General features: G+C 34.1%; 1 protein-coding gene across 5 annotated transcripts in view; it reads left to right on the top strand.

Moving 5' to 3' along the window:
* The window catches only part of UBE3A (ubiquitin protein ligase E3A), a 91,582-nt gene that overhangs the window by 66,456 nt on the left and 7,377 nt on the right, over window positions 1-17,749 (top strand). For all 5 annotated transcript variants that reach the window (XM_067755771.1, XM_067755758.1, XM_067755760.1 and 2 more), the window contains 5 exons: window positions 8,388-8,532; window positions 11,624-11,829; window positions 12,455-12,619; window positions 13,695-13,850; window positions 13,946-14,019. In XM_067755771.1, the coding sequence (XP_067611872.1) occupies window positions 8,388-8,532; window positions 11,624-11,829; window positions 12,455-12,619; window positions 13,695-13,850; window positions 13,946-14,019 (746 nt within the window). The remainder of the gene's footprint in view (window positions 1-8,387; window positions 8,533-11,623; window positions 11,830-12,454; window positions 12,620-13,694; window positions 13,851-13,945; window positions 14,020-17,749) is intronic.

Below are 17,749 nucleotides of genomic sequence, written 5' to 3'. Positions count from 1 at the left end.
TTGGAACTTCTGGGAAAACAGCAACTATTCCAGGAATCTTGTAATTAGTGGTGTCTGTATTATCAACCCAATCCAGGGAGATTGAACTGGGAGAATACTGAGAACACAGGTACCCACCTTCTAGTTCCCTGTTTCTCCAGATGGGTTGCTTTTTGTTCATTCCTTCCCTCCACAGAAAATAAGAATTTTAGTGCCCCCATTTAAGAATGTAAGCCATTCCAGAAGACAGAAACCAATTGCCAATCACATTGTACCAACATTTACATTTGTTATAGGGTTCTTTATCACAGGATTTTATTGTATTTATAATATTAGATGTACCTGGCATTGCTAGTTCTTTTTCATCAACTTCAAGTAAAATTTAATGGCAACTAAAATTAAGATATAGTCAGTCTTCTATACTAATAAAGGAAAAGAACCCATGACACAGATAACTAGAAAGTAATGAAATTTATTTCAAAATATATTTTAGTTGTAGAATGGATTTATCTAAATCTGAGAATTTATAAAACTAAACCAGTGGAAAAAGTTGTTTGACATCTTAGAAATTTAAAAGTTGCAGAGGTTCTGTGCTTCTTTTCTTTGTTACCATTTTTTTTTTTTTTTTTAATACCAAATAGGTCTCTAATGTTGAAAAAGGATTCTTCATTATTTAAGCAACTCAGGCAGTTTTTCACCAGAGACAGAAAGGGGCAGTAGTTGCTTAGAGTAATTATTGCTTGCTTGCTTTCTGGTGCCCTTTTAATTTTACTTTAGTAGTTTTGAGCTACATGAATAAGTCTGACTTAATATACTTAATAACAGATCATCACACAGCCAGCAACTTATTTTCCATAGTTTAGCAGAATGATAGGGTATTGTATAAGGGTGTGATGATATTTTATGGAAAGCACGTTGAGGTCTATCTATGAATTTCCATTGTTAGAGCAGAACTACAAATCCCCAAACTACACATTTTATCTTTGTCTTCTTGGGTTAGGATCTTTTCATCTGTTTCCAAAAGCTGTACCTGGCCTTTAAAAGCAATGAAATTACTCTCTGTGACATTCAATCCAGAATTTAAAAAAAATGTCTACCTTTCTTAGCTGCCTTCTCAGAAATCTACTGAGCCTTACTGTCTTCCCCCACACCATCCCATTTCCCCCCCCAGTAAAGCAAGACTAAGAACCTACGAAACTTTAGGTGCTTATTGTATACTTACTTTATTCTATTTTTAAAATTATCCTCTAGAATTTTGAGGAAACAACCATTTTAGTTTATAAGGATGTCCTTTGAGCAAGTGTTAGGGTAAAGTTAACTGTGAGCTTTTAAATTATGCTAACAAATTGTTTTTTTAGTGAGTTCAGCTTAATTATGTCAAAGCTAAATATTATCAATTTACCTATTATAAACTAGGATTCACTAGATAATATCTGTACTTGAATATTACCACTTCAGAAACCCTTTGTGTGAGGCACTTTGCTAAGCAATAGAGATGTAAAGATGAATCATGACCACTGAGGAGCTTCTTAGGGGTACACATTAAGCAGATTTTACTGCTAACTTTCTTCCTCCCATCTCGTCCCTCCCTTCCTTCCTCCCCACTCCCTCCCTCCCTCCCTCCCCTTCTTTCCTTCTTTAATAACACAGTGTGAAAAGGTTAAAAAATAAAAAGCATCAAAATAGGTCTTGGAAGTCAAATTGATAATCTGCCAATTTTGGGGAAACATTCCTAGCAGGTGATGATCATGATAAAGTTATAGTGTTTTAGTAACAAAAAGTAGTTTAAGGTGATCCTCTCAGGTACACTCTCAGAAGTACTGATGGATTTTCAACATCTTATTCCCCAGTAAGATCTACTTTGCCTTTTTTTTTTTTTTTTTTTGCTGTACGCGGGCCTCTCACTGTTGTGGCCTCTCCCGTTGCGGAGCACAGGCTCTGGACGCGCAGGCTCAGCGGCCATGGCTCACGGGCCCAGCCACTCCGCGGCATGTGGGATCTTCCCAGACCGGAGCACGAACCCGTGTCCCCTGCATCGGCAGGTGGACTCAACCACTGTGCCACCAGGGAAGCCCTACTTTGCCTTTTTTAAGCCTCATCTTTTTATATAACAGTTTGACAAACAAAATAAACCTATTGACCACTTTCTTATGCTAATTTTGAACTACAGAGTAGGGTCAGGAAGAGAAGAGGAAATGAGAAACTTTGTGGTGTGCTCAATATTAATAATTAAATAATCAAGGTTATAGGACCTTAGACTTTAAGAGCTAAAGGGAGCCTGGGAGCTCATCTACTCGTTAGTTTATAAATGAGGCCTGGAAAATAGTGACTATTTCCTGGAAACAATGGCACTCTTGAGTATTTCTGTTGGGTCTTATTTTTCAGTTATTAATTGTAAGACTGACTAGCTTGGAGGGAGCGGTAGTAACTTAATGATTATAGATTTTTTTTTATTTAAAGAAAAATATATTCCTTGCTTTCATGTACCATATAATTCAAACCAGAGTAGCAAATTGTTTCCTAACTGGAGTTTTTAGAGGAACTGTTTTTGATGACAATAAGAGTATTAGTGTTTACAATATTTTATCAAACCTGAGATATCTTCACTGGTTGTAGGACACACTGTTATTTTAATACAGCTAAAAAGAACAAATGCTGCCAATTTAGTTTTGAGACGCTGTCAATTTTATGTTATATCCTGATTTCAGAGACGTTAAAATATGAAAACAAAAGCAAATTTTAAAAATCAATGAAATGTAATATATAAGTTGTCTTTCCACAAATAGATATCAGAATCGTTTAAAAACTACCCCTACAGGGGCTTCCCTGGTGGCGCAGTGGTTGAGAGTCCGCCTGCCGATGCAGGGGACACGGGTTCGTGCCCCAGTCTGGGAAGATCCCACATGCCGTGGAGTGACTGGGCCTGTGAGCCATGGCCGCTGGGCTTGCGCGTCCGGAGCCTGTGCTCCGCAACGGGAGAGGCCACAGCAGTGAGAGGCCCGCGTACCGAAAAAAAAACTACCCCTAACCCTTAAATTACTGGAATATTTCTCCCTAGGACTTATTTTCACTACTTTTTGTTGTTCCGTAGGAAATAGTACAGTGATAAACGGGCTCAGAACTCAGCTTTCATTTGAATGAGAACGATCCTAATGTGATGAGGTTTTTATGGTATTTTGCTAATAACATTTATCTATTTGTGTGTTCTTTTAAATTATCTTTTAGATAATTTGTCATTTTTTTCTTAGACAAAACATCTTCAAGGTAAGAAGATGTAAAAAAATTTTTTTTAATTACCTTTTATGTTAGGAAATTGAGTTAAGGGTATGAGTATTTTGGAAGACAGTATTGCTTGTCTGTGAGGTGCCCCAAACTGCCTTCGTATCTGAATGAGAGATTTGTTTAAAAAAAAAAAAAATCCAAAGTTCTACCCTCTAGAGATTCAGATTAGGAGCTCTCGTGTATAGCCTAGGAATATGTATTTCTGTTAGTAACCCCAGGTATTCTGATAAAGCCAGACTGGAAACCAGTATTTGGGAGATGGCTGTTTGTACAAGTTTATATATACATATTTATTGAGGCCATTTTTATATACAATTACATGTTTAGGAACTGGCAGGCTTTAAGAGAGTGATGAGGATTGTAGGCATAGGGGTAAGGGGTGATATGAGACTTGGTTCAGATTAGTCAGGGAGTCCTAGAATTTTGAGTAGAGATCTAAAGACCAAAAGAAATGGCTGTGATGTAGAATTGGATAGGAAAGTCCAAAAATAAGAACTAGAACATATTAAAGGTGATAGGTACAAATGCAAGCCCTACTGCCAAGAGGTTATGCTCAATCTCTTCTAAAAATCACTCACTCATTTTATTCTGGGCTCTGCTATACCAATACTGTCTAACCCAGTCCCCAGCATTTTTCTTGATAGACACCCTTAGTTATTATTGAAACAAAACTTGATTCTTGTCAATTGACCTACAGTGCTTTAGGAGTAAGATTATTCTGTGCTCCTTTAGGTATGTTTAATTGTATCATCTACATTCACTATATTGTGCTTAATGCAATGGCCATTATAGTTTCTTAAGATTTATTCTAATTGAATTGAAGAATTTCATACCTGATTTTTGTCCTTTAATTAGAACAAGAGAGTGAAATAGATCTACATAGATTCATCGTAAAATAGTTTAAAGCAATGAAACTTGTCAAACTTCTTAGTTGTTACATGCGAGGAAAATGAAACTCAGATTCTGACCTACAGAAATTAATAACAGAATTGGAAGTAGAACTCAGGGTTCCTGGTCTCACAGGCAGATGTGATTATATGATTTGGCTGTTACCCAGACATCTAAACTTTATATTTAAGATAAACAACTTTTCCTAATCTCTTTACAGAGAAATGAAAAAGCTAAATATACCCAGGTGATCTAAAAATCTCATTCCAGTCAATAGTTTTAATGTACTCACTAGCAAAGTGTTTAAACGTAGATTCTAGTAAGTTGACTGAAGTAGTTTAAGCCAGCCATTCTTATGGATCCTAAGCATTCTTAAGTATTAGGTCTGTTTTATCTGAATACTGCTACTTCTACTTAAATATCCATACCATTAGGAATTTTTTTTCCGACTATGAATCAGGATACATTTGACATAATCTGTCTTTTGCCAGTCTCCATATTAAATTAATACAAAGTGTACTCTAAGAAAACCTATATGTAAAAATCCAGGTCTGTGTACTAAATGAATTTAATTAAAGGATGCATGCAAATTCTCCTTTTTCAGACTGTTCATTGACATATGCTTCCAATTTCCAAATATTCTCCTGCCTTCAAGATAGCTTTTGATTAAAAAAATTGAATTTTAAATGGTATGTGTCTATTACATAAAGTGATATACCTTTACTATTTAATTCTTAAGTCTTCTCTAATTGAACAATGAATTAGAAGTGCTTGTTTTTAAGAAAAATAAAAATAAATGCAGTCCATTCATAATGGCCTTTGTCAAAATAATTATTGCTAAATTTTGTTATGTGTTTGTTACCACAAATGTAATTTTTATAAAAGATAGGCTACTGATGTCATAAATTATACCATATTTTAGAGAACCATGTAGTATATCTGAGAATGATAATCTAAAATAAATAATAATGGGAAATTTTCACCCACGGAATTCAGTTGCAGTCTGTTTTTCAAGCCATTCTTTCTGTGAATATTTACATTTGAATATATCCTGATTCTAAAAATAATATATATTTATTGTAATAAAAAAAGATTGAAACATACAGAAGAGCATAACAATGAAAATCACTCAATATTTTAAAAAAGATTGTTGCTAGTCATTGAGGAGAGGCAGTAAAGCATGGTAAAGAGCTTGGTGCCCGGACTAGAATTTCTGTTCTACCATTTACTGACTGACTTGAGCAAGTTTATGAATCTCATTACTTCAGGGTATGCATCTGTAAAATAGGGTTAATAATATTACCGACCTGATAAGATTCTTATGAAGATTAAATGAGTTGATACGTGTAAAGTGTCCTGGCATATTAAGTGCTATATATTGTTTTGTTGTTAATACCGGAATATTTTTGTTCTGTTATAGCTGAGTCGTTAAATTTTCAGCCAAGCCTGAAAAAAATTTGAGAGCCAATAAAACAAACGTAATAATAAGAGCTAGTATTTTTTTTTTTTTTTTTTTTTTGTGGTACGTGGGCTTCTCATTGTTGTGGCCTCTCCCGTTGTGGAGCACAGGCTCTGGATGCGCAGGCTCAACGGCCATGGCTCACGGGCCCAGCCGCTCCGCGGCATGTGGGATCTTCCCGGACCAGGGCACGAAACCAAGTCCCCTGCATCGGCAGGCGGACTCTGAACCACCGCGCCACCAGGGAAGCCCAAGAGCTAGTATTTATAAAGAATTGTTGTGCAGGGAATTCATCTGTGCTTCGCATACATTAACTTATTGATATATTTTTATGCTCATTTTACAGATGAAACTAAAAGAGATAAAGTGACTTGTTTATAATTATCATAATAGAACATATTGCATTAAATTCTTTTGGCATTCAAGGTGTGGAACGGAGTGAAGATTGGTGGGAATGGAGAGACATGTAATATTTTATTAAGACTGAAGATAAATTTGCTTCACCTGTGATACGAAGTGTCTTGTGTGGAGCTAAGACTAGAACACGGGGCCTCTGAATTCTTTAGAAACTACACCAAATTCTTTAAAAAGTATGTCACATTGACACACAGTCAGCTCTCAGTTACAAATGTTAGTGAGGAAGAGATACAGGACACATAATTAAATAACAGATAATTATTTTTTTCCACCTTGGAATAGCTGTACCTGATAGAAGCAGGTGTGTCTTTGTGTTGTAAGGGTGTACATAAACATTGATGTACATTTCTATAACACCTAGGCAGGTGGAAACTGGGAGAAGGAAATTAGCAATGCGTTTCATGGCAATACAGGATATTGGCCTGATGGGTAAACCACATTTGAGCTAAGATGATAATTCTGACTTAGTCCATGGAATTCTTTATAGCCAGTGACTTGAAACAGGTTTCCAACTGGAACTATTTTTTTTCCCCTAAGTTATTTTCAAAATTTGAGACTAGGCTATAAAATCAAATTGAGAATTTTTTGTTCAAAGAGCAGAGGTGTTTTAAAAGGTAACAGTATGATGTGTTATCTTAATATCACCCACTCTAGAACTCTTTCTCATACATTCTTATTAAGCCTTCACAACTTCACAGTGTGAAGAATACCATCCTAATTTTTTTCCCCCTTTGCAGATGAGGAAACAGGCTCAGCTGAGTTCCTTGCTAAAATTTAAAGGTTAAAAATTATGTTAAGTGACAGTTGGGACTAATACAGAGTATTTGACTCAATCTTTCCACAACGGCACTGTCTCAAAGATAAATTATCTTAATACAACTTGGCATAAAAATGATTTTGCAAATGGTAGATAACCACTGTTGTACGGGATAGACATTCCTTAAAGCTAAAGATTCTAAATTCACAGAATCATAGAATCCAAAAGTCGAAGATATCCAGGAGATCATTTTGGCTTTGTTCAAATGTTTTTGATTGCAGCCCCTAGTAAGAGATATTTTACATAGCATTCCAGTACTCATGTGCATATCTGCCTGTACATATAATTGAAGCAAAAGTTTCACAGAACAGTAGGTGCCAGTACTTTGTGGAATGCATTCTGATTTTTTCCCTTATTTGGTTTTCATTACATGGATTGGACTACCCACTAATGAATTGCAGTTGGCAGCTTGAAAAACATTGATCTAGGGCAACTGACCTGAATCATGAATTTGTGAGATTTTATTTTATTTTTTATAGACACACTAGAATGTACAAAATAGTGCTGTTACTTAAAGTAATTACTTTAGGACTGACTATAGTACACTTACTCTGATGATGTTTGCATTGCTCAAAACCATTTTAAAGATTCTAATTGGAATAGTTGCAAAAACCTGAACACCCTTAAATATGTTCTGTTTTGGCAGATTTAAAGTCACTTTAGCAAATAAGGTGGATGATCAGTCAGGCATGCTGTTAGTAAATTTCAGACACATAAGACAACAAATTACAGTATAAATATTTCACATTAGAATACAGTGTTGATTTTATGATTAATCTCAATAACTGAGAGCAATCGTTATATTATTCTATAGATACAAAAAGTATTTGGTAAAGATTTATAGTTGAAGAAATGTTGAAACTGGGGTTTGATAACTGTTAGAAGTTAAGAGTAAGGATATAGGCAAGTGTATGTCTCATCTGCTTTAAAAAAAAAGTGGATATAAAATATGTTCTAATCCATTAAAATGGTAATTTGTACCTAAGGTGCTATTAGGAGACCATAAACTGCTTCCCTAAATGTATTTTTCTTAATTGAAATTGTTTTATTTATGGTTTAATAGATATTAAGACTTAATTCTTGAGTTTCTATTTTAGTAAACATAAAGAACTACAAGTGAACAGTTTTGAAGTCAAACTTCTATAAGCCGTTGTTTCTCCTGAAATAATTTGAGTAGTTACTTAAGGCATTTTTGTTATCTTGACTTTTTTCCATGTCCTAATCTTACTGCCCAGGTTTGTTATATACATAATTAACAGAAAACCTAATTCTAATTTTCTACTGTATGTTAATTTCATAACAGATCAGTAGTTAGAAAGTAACCCTTTAGAATTCGATGCCGGTTTTTCTTCTGTCCTATTTTTCCATTATCTGTGAGACTGAATCTTTGCCTTCGCTGGCTTTTTACCAGTTTGCTTCCTGTTTCCATTTAAAATATATCAAAAACGTTATCTTTTATTTGCTCCCTACCCCTACACCTTATTTTTATTTTCTTTCATCCTAATACTGGTATTCACCTTTTCACTTTATCTTTTCACTCACTAGCTAGAGATGATCGCTATGGAAAATCCTGCAGACTTGAAGAAACAGTTGTATGTGGAATTTGAAGGAGAACAAGGAGTTGATGAGGGAGGTGTTTCCAAAGAATTTTTTCAGCTGGTTGTGGAGGAAATCTTCAATCCAGATATTGGTAAATATTTTAGTGATGTGATCATGGTGTCATATCTTTTTGAATTAAGAATTTATTTACCTAGGTTTATAAATATTTTCAGTTATGAAGAGCAGCAGAAGGAGATTTTGGTATGGATTACCTAGAGTCACAGATAATGACTGAATTTGTGGACTTTGGGGATTGGTCCTGCATCACTCATTTATTCAAGTTCTTATTTAGATAACTTAAACAGATATTTTATTTTTTGGCTACATTGGGTCTTCGTTGCTGCGCATGGGCTTTCCTCTAGTTGGGTCGAGCGGGGGCTACTCTTTGTTGCAGTGCGCAGGCTTCTCATTACAGTGGCTTCTCTTGTTGCGGAGCATGGGCTCTAGGTGCGTGGGCTTCAGTAGTTGCAGCATGCAGGCTCAGTAGTTGTGGCACACGGGCTCAGTAGTTGTGGCTCGCGGGCTATAGAGCACAGGCTCTGTAGTTGTGGCACATGGACTTAGTTGCTCTGCGGCATGTGGGATCTTCCCGGACCAGGGAGTGAACCCATGTCCCCTGCATTGACAGGTGGATTTTTAACCACTGTGCCGCCAGGGAAGCCCCTGGAAGGTGGATTCTTAACCACTGGACCACCGGGGAAGTCCGACCCATAGCATTTCTGAGACAAGAGTTTCATAGAATAATGGTCTGAAGACTGTTGAGAATGTCTCACAAGTGTATCATGCTCAAAGTTTGGAAACACTGGCTGATATCAAATTAATTTGGTTTATTTGCTACAGGATTTGTTGGGCTTAATATTGTAATGTTTTCCCAAACTTTTTGAACTCCAGAACCCTTCTTCCATCCTGTATCTAATAGTATTTGCTTCCCAGAAGAGTTTTCATTGAACACAGTTTGGGAAAAACTGATCTATAATGTATCAGTCTAAAAGTGAAGAATTTGGGTTTCACTGATAGACAAAGTAATAGACAGACTTGGCAAAGTAGAACAGGAAAAAGATAACAGCTTCTTAGGTAGTATACTATTGTATAATTGTGATCTGATTCAATTTCTACAGTATAACTACTTGATTACTGGGTTTGCTTACTTTTAAAATTGATTGCATGACAGTTATAGGAAAAGAATTTCTCAAAAGCTACCATCATAATTGTGAAGAATGTGGCAGAGAGTACTACAGATCATTTCCCTTAAGCTTTGAGAATTGAACCGTTAAAGTCTATTGATTCTCAGTATGTACAGTGAATTGACTTTTCTGTAATTGTTCTTAGTCTACTTGCAAATGAAAATAGACATTTTGAGTTCATGACATAAATATAATAGTTAAGACTTTGTATTTTAGCTAATGTTTGTTAATCAGAAAGCTATGCCATTTTGTATGTAATTCATTCAAAGTAAACCTAGACACATAGAACCATGCCCTTTTTGAGACAGAAAATTTATGACCTTCATAAATTTGGTAAACTTTAGCTGTAGGTTCTGATGTATCTAAAAAAGTTAAACATTAGCTATAAAGTATATTTACATTATATGCAGAAATACTTTTAAGAAAAACCATACATTAAACAGATCCACTTGATAGTAAAACAATTAAAATGATGACAATAGAAATATCAAAAAGGAATATTTTAGAAGAGCCACGCTTTATGGAGCTTTTCTTCCAGGGACCTGAAAATAAATGTGCCCCAAATGGTATCTCCTTGAACTTTAATATTATTATCTTTCACACAGAAAGATGAGAGTAGTGACCTATGTAATTTACATTCTGATTAATTTGTAATTTATTGCACTTGAGACCAAGGACATGCATTTGTGATATTTCATCAAAGTTATTAATTGCAATTATTTTTAACTGTTCTGACCCTGTTAATACCATATTTATAATTAAATGAAGTTTTTAAGCACTTCAGTAGATGTTGTAACTTAGGCCTGTAAAAAAATTTGGATGTAAACTGTGAAATTCAAGTATGAATTGGATAATTTATAAAATGTTATTTCATGAACATTAAATTGCATTAGAAAAATGTCTTAGTTTAATTCATGTTCTTATGATCAAGGGGACCTTTTAAATTTCCCTTTACATTTAACTTAAACTGCATATGAAAATGAAGAAACATTTTCAAAACTTTTAAAAAACTTATAAATTGATTTATATGCTCTATTGATTTCTAAAGTTTGTTCTATTGGAACTTCCCCCTCTTTTCCAGACCTAATTCTTAAAATATTTTCATTCAGTTTCACAATAGCAAGTGAAAAACATTTTAGTAAAATGAAATTGTTAATTCAATTAAAATATCATTTAACTTTTATCTTAGATATTTCTTTAAAGGGAAGGAGATAAATCTACCTTGGTAATGGCTATTCAGATTCCTATTTTTAAATGAGTGATATCAAAAAGGTTTCCAAACTTGCGTTTAAAATAGTGAAGACCATGTGAAACTGAAAGAAGACTACAAATACAAATTACTTTTGTTTTACTTACTGGCTCACAGTTAATGTGTGTATTAAATGGGTTTGATTTTGGGGCATAATCTAAGTTTATCAAGTTTACCTGAGTTTAAGTACTTGGCATCTTTGTTAGAAAGGTGCTGGAAAAACTTCATGGAACCGTTGTGCAATTTGGGGAGAAAACAGACTTTTACTTAATGAAATTCAAAATTGTTTTTTAAAACGGTATGTATGGATTGAATATGTTTTTATAAGTGAAACATTTTCAAAGTATGGTTAGCCTTTTTTCCGTTTGCATTTATTTTTCAACGATTGAGTAGATAAAGTGTGAATGCAGATTAACTTTTCATTTGTGTTAGTAGAAGATTAGGGAACTTGAATTTAATGAACATTTTCCCTAACTTCTTAGAAAATGCCACCAAAATGCCTTATTACTTTATTTCTTTGGCTTCTTAAAAATATATGCTACCATTTGCCACAATTTATAACATTCATATGTATTTGAACTTTGTTTTCTCAAGTGTTAATCTAAGAGAAAAAATATTTCTATACGTAGTGCACATAAGCTTACATGTATAATTATTGTATATTTTTATATTTTATATGTATAAATATTTGTTCATCAGTCTGTAATAAAATGTGAAAGTAATGTATTTTTAAAAATCATTTCTTATAGGTATGTTCACGTATGATGAATCTACAAAATTGTTTTGGTTTAATCCATCCTCTTTTGAAACTGAGGGTCAGTTCACTCTGATTGGCATAGTACTGGGTCTGGCTATTTACAATAACTGTATACTGGATGTACATTTTCCCATGGTTGTCTACAGGAAGCTAATGGGGAAAAAAGGAACTTTTCTTGACCTGGGAGACTCGCACCCTGTAAGTCTTTGGTCATTTTTTCTTCTCTCTTTTAGATTTTATTTAAAAGCAAATACAGACTTTCATTTATATAAAAATTTTAAAGCTTTCATTTGGAACCTTTGTTAATATCTATACCTAGTAAAATAAAGTTGCTTTAATCTGTCTGAAGTACCATAAACACTTAAAAACTCGAAGGGGAACTTTTTTACATATTGCTGTCAGCAAGCTGGCTTTGTAAAGATTGATTCTGTAGGAAAGTGTTTTTAATTTTTTGTTCGTTTGTTTGTTTTTAATGAAATCATGAAATTGCCCAGTTAAATCAGAGCTGCGCTGAGTAAGGGGCTGGTGGCTACAGCCGCTCTTTAACCTTGAGACACACCTCTAAGGTTCTCATAAGAGCACAGTGTGAGATCCATTGCTAAGTAGCTAGTGTGGGGTTTCTCAGCAGAGAATGGGACATCACCAATGACTGACAGTCTTTCTTTAGTTTCTACATATAAACTATTGGGGCAGGAATACTATCTATGCTTTAATTTTTATTGTTAAAGGCTTTTTTTTTTTAATCTTTTCCCAAGAAGAGTGATACAAACTGTTGTATTTTGTAGTTCTGTGGTAGCCTTAATTTTCCATTTCTGATTGTTAGGTTCTATATCAGAGTTTAAAAGACTTACTGGAGTATGAAGGGAATGTGGAAGATGATATGATGATCACTTTCCAGATATCTCAGACGGATCTTTTTGGTAATCCAATGATGTATGATCTAAAGGAAAATGGTGATAAAATTCCAATTACAAATGAAAACAGGAAGGTAATAAATGTTTTTATGTCATCCTTGTCTTTTCTCTTTATTAACAGAATTTTAAATCATATATGCTTCTAGTTTTTAAAGGAGTATCTAATATCCGTACAGAGACCCAAGAAATCAAGTAACCAAGTTATTATAAAGGAAATAACCACAGTTTCCTAAATTTTGGCTGTAAGCTGTATGAGGGCACATGGTTGGGCATTAAGCCCCTTTTAGAGAAAGAAGGCATGCGTAGGAGGTAGTGAATGGCTCAGTGTGGCTGTGGTATAAAGCATGAAGTGGGGTGTTTCTCATATTAAGCTGTAGAGGGGAGGGAAACAGGGACCTTGTAATTAAGGTCCTTATAACCAAACAGATGATAATTGCATTTAATGTACTCACACATACATGTGCCTTAAGTATATGTCTGAAAAGTATTAAAGAATACTTTAAAGAAATCAGTTTTGTGTTTTCTGTTGACTAGAAAAGTATGCATCTGTAAACAGAGGGGAATAACCCAGAGCATAACAGGGAAATTATGATATATATAAAACCTTTAGTAAGTGTGATGTTAATATAATTTTTGATAAAATATTATATTCACTAAGTTAGGATACAAAAGTATATTTTCCATTTATGATTTGGTATAGTAGCTTGTGCATCAATTAAAACCAATATTTTTGTTGAACTGGATACAGTAGGCAGCTCCCCAAATATTCTAGAATAGAAAACATGAGACTTTCTTGTTTGCTTATACATATCCAGTACATTGCACTTTATTAAAAATGTTAATTTTTATAAATTGATGTATAAATGGTTTAAATGTCTCTTTGTTTGCATACCTAATTGAGAGAACTTTAAAATTGTATCAACTTATTTGTGCATGGCCTTTTTACAGTTCAGTATTGACTATAATAGAGAGCTGTGAAATTGTTAAAGGTATTTTCCTTTGTGTGTGTAAAGTTTGAATTTTAAAAAATATTCTTGAATGTTTTTTCTTTGGGAAAATAAAAACAAAAAAGTTATGCAGCCCTGTAGCTCGTTGTGTTTTGTTGTACTGCATATTATAAGATGCTCTTGTGGTTAATATTTTCTGCAGGAATTTGTCAATCTCTATTCTGACTACATTCTCAATAAATCAGTAGAAAAACAGTTCAAGGCTTTTCGGAGAGGTTTTCATATGGTGACCAATGAATCTCCTTTAAAGTACTTATTCAGACCAGAGGAAATTGAATTGCTTATATGTGGAAGCCGGGTAAGAAAGCAAGGGTTTGCAAAAATATCTTCTATTGATTAATTGTTTGTAATGGTGTGGTGTAGATGTTAAGACATGTTTTCTTGAATTTGCAGAATCTAGATTTCCAAGCACTAGAAGAAACTACAGAATATGACGGTGGCTATACCAGGGACTCTGTTGTGATTAGGTAAGTGCTTAATTCTTAAAAGGAAGATTTAATTCACCAAAGGGATGTGTGCTTTATGCTTTAGACCTTTGTCTCCAGGTTTTACTTCCCAAATAAGCAAACTCACAAATTCTCAATCTATAAAATTGGAGGTATATTTGTAATATAATCAGTCACCAGTTCTTATTGTTAATCTTGTGGTTTATTTCCTGACTAATGTGTTTTATGTAAGTGGCATGTTTTTTTCTGCATTGGGGGTATAACGTATCTAATATTCCTAGTAATTCTGGTTAGAATGTGCTTACTGCCAGTTACATGATGAGGAAAATAGAACTATCACTTCCGAGTATTTCTCCTTTCTTTTGAACTCTGTGAAATGTTACTTACCTACCCTATATGAAGCATCTTTTGTGTGAAATGGTACATTCTTTGATTTAATCCTTACAACATGGCAAGGTACATACTAGAATTGTTATTGTACATCTGAAGCCTCCAGATGCTCACAGAAAGAAGCAGAGATTCCCAGTCTTAACTGCTTCCAAGCAAATGCTATTGTCCTCTTTTCTTTACTACTGTCCAGTCCTGAAAGACATAGGCTTCTTCCTCTCCTACTAAGGTGGGTTTAAGGGGACAAAGATGCCCTTCTGGTAGTCACTGGTGGAGTGAGGTGGGAAGGCATTCCTGGAGGTTGTCTCTGAAGGTTATTACTCTAAGACTCAAGTGTGTGAAAACCATAATGAATATCAGTTGTATCTAGAAATAAACAATATGTTATTTTATGTTCTCTTGTTTACTTTTGTTCTGTTACTTTATTCTTCATTCTGGTTTGTGGGAGGTTACTGATATTTCCTCTATTTAGCACACCCTTGGTCATTTCTAGCAGCAGTCGTGAGCTTTTTTTACTTTTAGCAACCACGGTTCTGCTATTTACTTGAAGTTCAAAGGTGACCCATAAAAGGGTTGAGATAACATGATGAAAGGATAACCTCACTTGTATTATCACAGCAGCATCTCTGTTAGTGATATTATTGATCACAGATAGTTATGACTGTGTAGCGTCTTAATGTTTCCCTTAGAATAGTTGAAGATATCTTGTGCTCCTCCTTATGGAGAAATTACTTTTTAAGTTAAGGTCTTAATTTTATTTCTATCTTTTATAATAACATAATTGCTACTTGATACATATCTTAAGATCATATGTGAATGCTTAAAAAAAATTTTTTTTGAAGTATAGTTGATTTGCAGTATTGCAATGTTGTGTTAGTTTCAGGTGTACAATATAGTGATTTTTTTTTGCAGATTATATTTCATTATAGGTTATTATAAGATTGGGTATAATTCCCTGTGCTGTACAGTAAATGCTTGTTGCTTATCTATTTTATGTATAGTAGTTTGTATCTGTTAATCCCATACTTCTAATTTGACTCCCCACCCCACCCCCCATCATTATGTAAGGTCTCTCTTTATGTCTTGTAATTTTCTTTGATCTGAATCTGATATGACTGTAACCATTCCTGGTTTTGTATTGCTTTGCTTTTTGTTTGCATGATATATCTTTTAATGTCTTTTTACTTTTCAACCTATCTATGTTGCTGAATTTGAAATGAGTTTCTTAAAAATAGCTGAGTCATGTCTGTCAATCTTTGCCTTTAGGTATATTTAGGCCATTTGTATTCAAGGTAATTATTGATATGTTAGGACTCAAGTCTGCCATTTTATTTGTTTTCTGTTTCTTTCTTCTTTATGGTTCCTTGTTGATATCTTTTTGCCTTCTGTGGGATACTTAGTTATTTGAACATTTTAAGGATTTCATGATTTTAGTGTTCTTTTTTTGTGTATGTTGCTTAGTATAGTGTTCTTCATGGTTGCTGTTGGTATTACATTGTACATATGTGATATTGCTATCAAAATCTCTTCCTGTGAAGTATGGAAACCCCACCTTTAAATATCGTTGTCTTGAATATTACTGCTGTTATAATTTTTGTAGCAGTCATCACATATGATTTATAAAATTCATGAGGAGGATGGTAGTCTGTTGTATGTACCTGTATTTCTTCTATTTTTGTTCTTTCTTCTGTTTGCCTCAGAGTCCATCTTTTATCACTTCCTTTAGTTAGTCTTCAAAGGCAGATCTGCTAATGACAAATTCTTTTAGTTTTCCTTTGCCTGAGGGTGACTTCCCCTTTATTTCTGAAGAACAGTTTTGTTTGTGCTATTTGGGGTTTCTTAGCTTCTTAAGTCTGGGTTTGTGTCTTTTTCCAAACATGGGATGTTTTCAGGCATGATTTCTTGAAATACTTTTTCAGTACCACTCTGTTTTTCCTTTTTTTTTTTAAATATTCCTTTATTTATTTATTTTGGCTGCACCAACTCTTAGTTGTGGCATGCGGGATCTTCATCGTGGATGTGGGATCTTTAGTTGCGGCTTGTGAACTCTTAGTTGCGACATGCGTGCGAGATCTAGTTCTCTGACCAGGGATCAAACCCAGGCCCCCTGTATTGAGAGTATGGAGTCTTACCCACTGTACCACCAGAGAAATCCCTCTTTTTCCTTTCTTTCTATGCCTCTCATGATACCAACATTCAGTCATTTGTCATTGTTCACATGTACCTGAGGCTCTATTTATCTTTTTTCAGTCTATTTTCTCTTTTGTTCAGATTTTTATCCTTGGTCATCTTGACTCTACTATTGAGCCCATCTCGTATTTTTCTCTTACTCTGTTTTTTAGTTCTGTAATTTCCATTTGGCTCTTTTTTATTATAACTTATAATTTTTGCTGAGAGTTTCTGATGTTTCAGTTTTGAAACACTAGAACTTGTAATTGCTTGTAGAATCATTTTTATGACGACCTCATTAAAATCTTTGTCAGTTAATTCCAGTATCTTATTCATCACAGTGTTGACATTGGTTGATTCTCTTTCTTCCTTGTGATTTTCCTGGTTCTTGGTTTGACAGGTGATTTTGGATTGTATGGTGGACATTATGGCTGTTTTGTTAGGAGACCCTGGGTCCTATTACATTTTTTACTTTAGCAGTTTAAAAAAAAAAGTGTGTCTAAATACTGTCGTATTGTGTAGACAGACATGTTGGTTATTTCCAACCCTGTTAGGAGAAAGTCACAGTGAATCATCTTACATACGGATTATTCCATACATATGTAGAGACATCATTAAATTGGGAATTGGTGCTAAAAGTGGGATTGTTGAACCAAATGGTAGATACATATGTAATTTTGTTAAATACTGCCAAATTCTCCTTCACAGAAATTGTGACATTTTGCACTCCCACCAGTAATATATGAGTATCTCATTTCTTACAATTTTCCCAAACCCATTGTGTTGTTAAACTCAGCTGTTTACCTGTCTGTTAGTTGAGAAATGGCATTTCAGTGTAGTTATAATTTGTGGTTTTCTCATTATGAATGAGGGAGGTTGGGCATCTTTTCTTATATTTAAGCTATTAGTAATTTTTATAGTTCTGCTCATTTTGCTGCTCAGTCATTTTGATTTTTAGAAACTTTATATTTGTATTACGGACATCAGCACTTGAATAAATTGGCAGATATTTTTTCCTAGTTTGTCATTTGACTTTGCTTACAGGGGTGTTTTGCAAATGAAAACTATTATGTTTATGCAGTTAAATACTTTGTATTTCTTTAGTTTTTTTTAAAATACTTTTTATTTTTGCTCTTCTGTTTCTGACCTCCTATGTCCATAGTAGAAATTTTAGTCATACTGTTTCTCCTTTAGT

The sequence above is a fragment of the Pseudorca crassidens genome, chromosome 1 (assembly GCF_039906515.1).
Source record: "Pseudorca crassidens isolate mPseCra1 chromosome 1, mPseCra1.hap1, whole genome shotgun sequence".
NCBI lineage: Eukaryota > Metazoa > Chordata > Mammalia > Artiodactyla > Delphinidae > Pseudorca > Pseudorca crassidens.
Note: the sequence above shows the minus strand (reverse complement) of the source record. Positions and strands in the feature narration are given on the sequence as shown.